The 8,954-nt window shown below is 32.7% G+C and overlaps 3 protein-coding genes across 3 annotated transcripts; 2 read left to right on the top strand and 1 right to left on the bottom strand.

The window, feature by feature from the left end:
* Window positions 1-3,205: 3,205 nt before the first annotated feature.
* On the bottom strand, window positions 3,206-3,820 carry LOC134228954 (uncharacterized). Its single transcript, XM_062710655.1, has one exon. It carries the CDS (start codon window positions 3,818-3,820, stop codon window positions 3,206-3,208), a length of 615 nt encoding a protein of 204 aa, XP_062566639.1.
* Window positions 3,821-4,052: 232 nt separating this feature from the next.
* LOC134228953 (adenosine receptor A2a-like) lies at window positions 4,053-5,306 on the top strand. Its single transcript, XM_062710654.1, has 4 exons — window positions 4,053-4,098; window positions 4,274-4,423; window positions 4,772-4,976; window positions 5,121-5,306. The coding sequence occupies exons 1-4, from the start codon at window positions 4,053-4,055 to the stop codon at window positions 5,272-5,274; spliced, it is 555 nt and encodes a 184-aa protein (XP_062566638.1). The 3' UTR covers window positions 5,275-5,306.
* Window positions 5,307-5,509: 203 nt separating this feature from the next.
* LOC134228952 (melanocortin receptor 5-like) lies at window positions 5,510-8,720 on the top strand. The gene is made up of 4 exons (XM_062710653.1): window positions 5,510-6,371; window positions 7,181-7,402; window positions 7,620-7,759; window positions 8,123-8,720. The coding sequence occupies exons 1-4, from the start codon at window positions 6,047-6,049 to the stop codon at window positions 8,327-8,329; spliced, it is 894 nt and encodes a 297-aa protein (XP_062566637.1). The 5' UTR covers window positions 5,510-6,046; the 3' UTR covers window positions 8,330-8,720.
* Window positions 8,721-8,954: the final 234 nt, after the last annotated feature.

Here is an 8,954-nt window from a genome sequence, read left to right as displayed (position 1 = left end):
GTGCATTTGGAATGAGTGAAATTAAATATACACTTAAATGAGTGATTTTTTAAATAACTTTGGACTAAATGCTTTTATGTAAAGTATATTTAAATATATAGAAAGTGTAAACAAGATTATATGATCATTACGCACGTGCATTCACATGGGCACGCGTGCAATGTTAAAATTTGAATATAATTGGTATCCTTGTGGGAAAACGTTGTAAAAGTAAAAAATGCACAGATGTTGTCTTATTAAATGAAGGTTACAGGGAATATGGCATTAAAAGGGATTTGGGGAGCGTTTGGGGAACATCTGTAACGGTTCCCGTTACAATTAGCACTAGTTAATTTTACTTTTATAACTATAAATTTGGTCATTTTTCACGAATGAAAATTCCAAAAGTAAAAAGGTAATTTTGGAATATTATACGGGCTTATCACATTTTACAGCACAAAGTTAAAACAGAAAGAAATTATCAATAAGATTAGTCCAAAAAATGTGTTTATGATTAATCAGTTAAATAACTTTTTATTATTTTTTTCTTCATAAAGCATCTTAAATAAAACTAATGCGATTATCAATATAATTATGCATAACTAGGACATTTAAAAAATCTTACTAACATCTGCTGCAGTCAATGATACGTATTTTTATTCAAACACTTACCATTTTATCTATCATGGAAGATATCCTTGGTTCTTCTGGTCCCGGAACAACCTTTTATGTGTATTATTTCGGGACGGTTTTTATTATTGCTTGTATAAATATACCAGGAAATATCCTGATCATTATAGCTGTTTTTAAAACTCCCAATCTACAGAAGCCATGTAATTTTTGTAAAGCGAGTTTGTCGGTTAAAGACTTATTAACTGGATTAGTGTATCCTGTGTACAATATCTCGCACCTGGAACAGGTACCAGAAATCAGCCGTCCATTAGGTAAGTAAAATGATAGTCGGTTTTGTTAAAAATTATAATTAATTTAAATTCATGTGTCCTTATTTTGAACCCACCACTTAATTTCCCAAACAGATTAAAAATGGCTTCAAAAACAATAAATCCCACTTTGACTTGATGTTACATGTACATGTATGTATGACTACTTTTAATAACTTGATAATTTCCTTTAAAAGCATTTTTGTTTGTTTCTATAAAGAGAACGCAAAAAGTAGAAATGAAACATTAACGTTACAGCTGATTTTAAATTTTCCATGCCCGCTACAGAGGTCAGAGCGTTTGAACTAGAGTAAGTATTTGGTCATACAGGACCGGTTTCAAATTCTCCTGCAGCACCATATACGACAAGAAGTTGCTGTCAGACCGGTGTATTTTGTGATCGGGAGGCCCGGGTTCGATTCTCTTTCGCGGCGCCACGTCAAACCTAAGACGTAAACATACGTGGTGACTGTTCCTTCGCCAAGCGCTCGGCAGTAGAAGTGAAAGTCACGGGTCTTTCGGATATGACCTATAAAACGTGGGTCCCGAGTCACGGTAGGCGTTGATACGTTAAAGAATGACCCTGAGTGCCGAGTATAGGCCTCAATTTGAAGCCCTTAACCGGCATACGGTGACGTCTCCATATGAGTGAAATGCTCTCGAGTGGGACGTTAAACAATAAACAATCAATCAATTAAACTGGAGTAACCGGGAATTATGTCGCTAGAGCTAGTAGCATAAATTTTCACTGGTGCACTGGTCCCTCACTTATCAAAGGTCTAGCACGTTGTCATTTTAACATGAATAAAAAATTCAGCAAACAAACGCAAAATAAACACAAAAAATTACTTTTCTATTGGATATAATTCAAAAATTTACTTAAAAATATAAAACAATAATTTAAAATAATAATCAATTTTAGAAAGGAATTGTTCAAGTATTTAGGCTATGTCTACTGTATAGACATTACCCACTTGGCTGAAGGAATGCAATTCATGTATCTTAATTATGGAGCGAGAATATATTTTTTAAAAAGGGAATTTAAAATTTTTTTAAAGCAAATACTATGCCATTTATTAAGAAAATGGATGTCAACATGACTCAGTAGAACAGATTAACAGACTTAATCACAGCTGTCGCTGTGTTACCGGTAATCAAGTGAAAGTATGTTGATGTATCAATGATAACATTTTTTATCTATCAAATTATCACTCTATGATAATAAATGTAATGCCTTGTTTTTAAGTTTTCCTAAATGACAGACGAATGAGGTTTTTTTCATTTACTTGCCTCTTTTTTGGTATTGCTTAGAAATATACGACTGCGTATTGTTGGATTTCAGAGGAATTATAGATTTATTTTTCAATAGATAACCTGAACAATGTTTACTAAGTATAGTGTAGGGGAAGTTTAAAGGATCTTTAAATAAAGTCAAAAAATTGTGCAAACTTTTTTTTTATTAAATAACGTGTATATGGAAAGCAAAAAAAAAAAAATCTCGTATCTAAGCACCACAGAAAACATACGATTTCTTGATATTTTAGGGATTAATTATTATGTCATCTCAAATCAAAATCAGACAAAAACTATATACCAATCCATGTTAATAAAATTTTTAACATGAAAAGAACTAATCTCTTTCGGTAGCTTTCAGTTCGGTATTTTAAAACATTGCCGATGTTTATTCAATCAGCAAAATTCAATTTCCTACGAGAGTCGATTTATTTCCCTTTGGAATCGAAATAAAAGATACCAATGAGTCTGTAACCTACATATATTTCATATTTTGATATTTAACTACATAAAGTCGTAAAAGTAAAACAAAAAATCGTGATAAACGTGAATCAGCAGAATAGGATTCCTAGTTTTAGGTCTCCCTTATACGTTTAATACACAAATGAGTTCCACGTAGGAATAATTTCTAAAAGGAGACAACTATTGGCATTTTCCTTTCGTCAAATTTTGCAAATTTATTGTTGATACCATGACTTAAAGCGTTTGCTAATATATATATATATACTACTCAAAATTTGATAAGGATTACTAGGTTATATATATGTAATTAACCCCTAACATAACAACAGACAAAAATTTAACTCAAAAATGTGTTTACTCAGGTTATGAATGGGTATCTATGAACAGCATGAACTTTTACCAATAAGGAATGCTTGAAATCTTAGAACAACACCAATAGGCATTTCAATACAAAAAAGTTAACAGAAAACTAGAGAAAAAATTACACAGTTTTTGGAGAAAGTCCATCATCACAAATAGTCGATGTAGTGTCAATACCGAGTATGGCCTCCCCTTGCATCAATGATGGCTTGATAACGGTCATGTTCACTGATGTGGGTATCATGAAAACGTTCACGTCGTCGTCGCCACACTCGTTGCCTCCTTTCTGTAAAGTCCAAACAATACCTGGACTCATCGGTGAACAGAACTGGAACCCAATCGTTCTGTGTCCAAGTGACATGGTCTTCAGCCCAGTTCAATCTCTCCCACCGGTGTCGCACAGTCAGAGGGATTCGAACACATGCCCTTCTCGAATTGAGACCTACAATGTTAAGCCGATTACGTCTCGTCTGAGTCGCGACATTTACCCCCAAGGCGTTCAGGAGGTCGTTACGCAGGCTGGTTGCTGCCCAGAAGGGGTGGCGTCGTGCCTGAAGAGCCACAAAATGGTTTTGGCGTTGAGTTGTTGATCTCTGACGACCACCCCCATGTCGGTGTGCTGCTGTACCAAAAGTTTGCCGTCGGTTCCAGGCTCTGTTTACAAAGCTCTGGCTGACGTTTAGCGCATTTGCAACATCACGTTGTGAATAACCAGCGTCAAGCATTCCAATAAATCTACCTAGTTGTTCTGTCGTCAGGCGACGCCTTACACTTTGAGGGGCCATTGTGTTGATAAACGTAGTGTAAACACTCAGGTCACTTCTTTTAAATTTTAGAGAGAATCACAACGCTGCCTGAGTGAAAATCGTGCAATTGTAGCAAAAGTATAAATGTGACGAGAAACAGTTTCCATGACATGAAATGCACGTGCAAGTTTGTTGAAGACATTTTTTTTTGCATTTGGACAAAATATTGCCAGTTATATTCTGAGTAGTATATATATATACAATTAAGTCTATGTCGCAAGGTGTTTGTGTACTAATGTTTACACTCTACAACCCAGGTCAGCACTTAATCTAAATTTAAACCAATTAATGTAATTGCCATAAAATTTTCAGCAAAAATTGAATGGCAGCTTCGTTTTTATCAATATTTTGTCTTAAGATTATTAAAAGTCAAATGCATTGATATTGCCGAAGTGGATACATCCGTTAGAAAATGAATTTTATACTCCACAGAGGAATACATTCTGAGACAGGAGCCCTTGTGTCGGTTCGAGCTCATCTTCTCCCTGGCTCATATGTGTGTCTACTTCATTTTTCAACTGATTCTGCCACTTCTATTAATGATTCCTATGTACGCTAGAATCTCGAATATTGCCAAAACACGGGGTTGTTGAAATTTTACGAAATAGCATTCATACCTAATGCTTATAGCCTGAAAGTTGCCCATAACTTTTGTATTGTTACATTTTTTTTTATTGGTATTAATAGTACTTTTTTCTCAAAGAATATAGAAATGAAATATTGAACGACTATTATATCTATACATTGTATATAATTCATAAAAAAGTTTATAATTTTTCAAATTATAATATTCCCCCATTATTTTTGTTGGACATAAAATTTGTAACAAAAAAATTGTTGGTGAAAATTTTCGATTACTTCTACATGTAATAGCTAGGATTGAGAAATTTATATTTTAATCAAATGTTCTAATAATGATTAATTTCTTTTAGGCAAAGGCTATAGCAATTCTGAAACGACTTCCATGGCATAAAGACAGGGCATGTTGTTTCCACATCAACAATCATGAATTGAAGTCAACATTTATGGTCTCCATTCTATTAGTGTCCTACACAGTTGCCTGGGTGCCTTTTATGACATACTCCTTTTACCGAATACAGTGTGTTCAGGATTGCTACTTCAGTCCTTTTATACGGTACTACATGTACCACTACTATTACCCATCCTCCACCTACCACTGCAAAAACCGTGTCTCTGATGGTATTTTAAAAAACAGTGAAATTTATTAAAAAAATTAAATTAAAAGGATTATTTATACATGATTTTTTTCCTATTGCAGGGCAAGCTGCCGAATTTTGTTGTATCTCAACTCAGCTATAAATATATTCATCTATGCACTCCGTTTAAAGGAATTTAGAAAAAGCATCAAACATAAGTTGACACATTTTCTCAAAGCGGTTTTGTGTCGTGAAAAAAGTGGGAGGGATCATTAAATATTCACGAATCGACTGCTTTGTAAAACGTATGAGAAGTATTCTATACAAAAACCTACGAGAGAAAAATTGTGAACACACATGGCACTACAAACTTTAGGGGGACAATTTAAACAACAATGGCATATGTAAGTGTAATGTCGTCAGCAACAAATACTACATGTATTATTTTAAGCCGGTGACAATATGGAGAACAATATGTGGAATGGGGATGGATCCTATTATAGCCAAAACAATGTGCACAAAATGTTGATAAACTCTAAAAGTCATATCAAATAAAGTTTGTACTATATTTTGACAAAAAATAGAAATGAAGTTATGTTAATGCATCTTTTCAGGTTTTCAAATGTCTCATATATAAAATTATTGTTTTTTGTGGTTTAACTTTTAAAACATGGGTTGGATTTGTCAGCCTTTGAGGTTGAGTTTAAAATAAATTGAAGACATTTTCCTTTCCAAATACTTGTCCATATTAAAATTCCTCCATGTGATTCTACGAAAAATAAAAAAAAAATAAGGAAAGAAAGAGGTATTTTGTATATATAATCTTGATATTTTTTTAGGTTCGCAACTGCTTTTTTTTGCACTCATATATTTTCACACTTCAAATGTTTTAAAAAGAATCTGCATAATGCTTCCTTGTTCATTTTTAAACAATAATGTACACAACCAATATTGATATCAAGTTTTAGTACTTGGAGACTTTAACAACTAAAAAATTAAAAATAGCGAAGAGTAGATGAATCAGGAAGTAAATGAATAAAAATGTAAAATGCCTTCATCTGCCGCAAACAATGAAGTCTTCCCGAATACCACCACGTTTTTAAAAGACACGAATCTAACAGAACCACACACTGCTGAAGATCATGGAATATCCTTTTACATCTATTATTATGGGATGATTTGTATAATAATGTGTATTAACATAACCGGGAATACCCTAGTTATCAGAGCTGTAATGAGGACTCCCAACCTCCGCACGCCATGTAATCATTACATTGTGAGCTTGGCTGTTACAGATTTACTTATTGGAGTCATATATCCTTTATACAATGTTGCTCATCTAGAACTCATGCCGGAAGTCAGTCGTGCTTTAGGTAATTACATGAATTTTACATTATTTTTTCTGTTTTAGAAACTAGGAGAGGGCATGTTTTTTCGTGTTGATATGCAGGTTTTTCTGTCTGTCTGTTTTACAACAATTTTTTTCCTTTCTTAATTAATTTGGAATAGAAATATGTTAAACTCGTTTTGATGAATTTTGATTGAATCGGATAATAATTTTCTTTTCGAGTATCAAGTGACCATGCCAACTTTAATTGGAACTGTATGGTTTCCGTAGCATAACTCTTCATAATTTCTAAATTTGATTAAACAATTCAGTCATATGATATCAACTGATTCCTACTTCAAGGAATTCTGGTGATGATATAATTTGTCTAATGAAACATGAAGAGAAATCAGAGACACACAAAATCCGATGCTCTGATCATATGAAATATGTAAATAAATTAATTTAATAAAAATATTGTCATTTAATCATATTGTTAATTCAAAGAATTAACAATGGAATACAGAAACATGCAAAGTTTCGCCACTAAAATTTGTCACTGTTTATTCCTCAACTACAGATTTGCTCAAATTAAAACAAAAGATTAATGCATGTTCTTTTTTTCAAGGCTGACAAGCAAACAATATTGTAGCACCATTATGGTCCTTTTTGAAATGGATTTTGTTAAAAAAGTGCTAAAATTAGTCATTAATGTAGACAATGTCAATTATTAGTGGATTAGTGGATTAGTGTACCATGATTAATAAATAAAAAAAAATAAGCATTGAATAGAGCAAAGAATACAAAAGAAAAAGGTTTTAAAAATATTTTTAAGCGAATCTACATTCTTTTTAGGTCAGTGGGGCGTTTGTCGTTTCTTGGTGAGTGAAGTGCTTGCCTTGAGTACTAGCTGTTCTTATCATTTAGTAGCCATCACGGTTACTCGGTATGTCGCCATTTTGTACCCGTTACGGTATCATCTCTACTTCACAACCAAATCCACAAAGTACACCATTTTTAGTATCTGGTTCCTATCCCATTGTACGTGCATTTTTATGTATACTCTCTACAACCCAGGTAAGTACCATACATGTACCGTTTTCTGTAAAAAGGTTAATCCATTGAATATAATTCTTAGTCAGTTAAAACGTATCATTAGAAAATAAAAATGTAAGACATACCTAATTATCTTTATATATACATTATGGAAGAGATTCTATGCTTATAAATAAATATAATTATAATGAAAGTACATGTATTATATGCTTCGTGAACATGTTTTTTTTCTCTTCAGAGAAATACATCGGTGTTTGCCGCTATGAGCTGATCTTCTCTATAACACATTTAATTATACTCCTCATAATCCAGTATTTTCTACCTCTCCTAATCATGCTATCTCTATATGCTAGAATCGTCAGAATTGCAAGACATCAGGTAAGACTAGCTTTGAATAAAACTTCCTGTACCATTATGAATATTGACACAAATGCATATGTTGAGAATGCACTGCTTTCAAAAACATAGTCTGTATTATAAATTTTGTCTTCATCTTTCTTTATTGTGAAACTTTGAATTAAACATTGATAATTACTTGGTAATCGTATATATAAGCATCACTCAAATTATCACTTTTAATTTTGCTGACAAAACTTTGTTTGCATCATCTGTCCTTGTTGTTGTTAACTAAGACTTAGAAATTATGACAAAATAGACTTCGGTAATTTTTTTTAAAGAAATGTATTGTCAGTACATCTATGCCATATACATTGAAAGTTTTTAATTGTACTTTTATTTAAGGCAAAAGCTATAGCTCTTCAAGAACGAGTGCTGAGAAATAAAAGTCATGCATTTAATTTCATTCGCCGACAAGAACTGAAATCTACAGTAATGGTGTCTGTTTTGTTGGGCTTCTACATAATTGTATGGACGCCGATGATAATATATCTTTTTTTCTATAAGATAACTTGTGTAGAAAACTGCTTCCAATCTCCATTTATTAGGTAGGTATTTCCCTTGTTTGAAGAACCTATTTTTCTGTCAAAAAATTATCAGGTTTATACTTGGTTAGATAAAAATGTTATTTATTTTTAACCACTAATTAAATTCTCTGGTAAAAAAAAGACAAAACTAAAACAATACATCATGAAACATCACGATAAAGAAAAGAACAATCACACAAGTTACTGTTGTTCTTTTATTATCTGATAAACATGCCTCCAAGAATTTTTCCTTCATATTGATCTCAGATTGCCGGTAAAGGACGGCAAAATTAGCTGTCGACTCGGCATTGATCGGGTCTTTGAGAAGTGAGATTCTTTTTGGACATTGTACCAGCATTTACTGCTGCTCTGGACCTTGGTTTATACAGGTCCGTTCTTCAGGCAGTTTATTCGAACCCACAACGTAAAAATTAGTTATTACTTCATAAAATCCTATGATTGTTTTTCAATTATTCTAAGACAAGAAGACAAGAAGGATGTAGTTTTGATAATCCCTGATATGACCTATTTACATAAAATATATAAATATATATTAGTAACACAAACACGACTTTTTTTCAAGATCTATATAAGCCCTGCAATACATATTGTATGAAGAATCGAATCACTTTTAAACTAAACAATTCTTA

This window comes from Saccostrea cucullata, unplaced genomic scaffold (assembly GCF_032062105.1).
Source record: "Saccostrea cucullata isolate Sc308-1 unplaced genomic scaffold, CSIRO_AGI_Scuc_v1 ctg4959, whole genome shotgun sequence".
Taxonomy (NCBI): Eukaryota; Metazoa; Mollusca; class Bivalvia; order Ostreida; family Ostreidae; genus Saccostrea; species Saccostrea cuccullata.
This window is presented reverse-complemented; position numbering and strand designations above follow the sequence as displayed.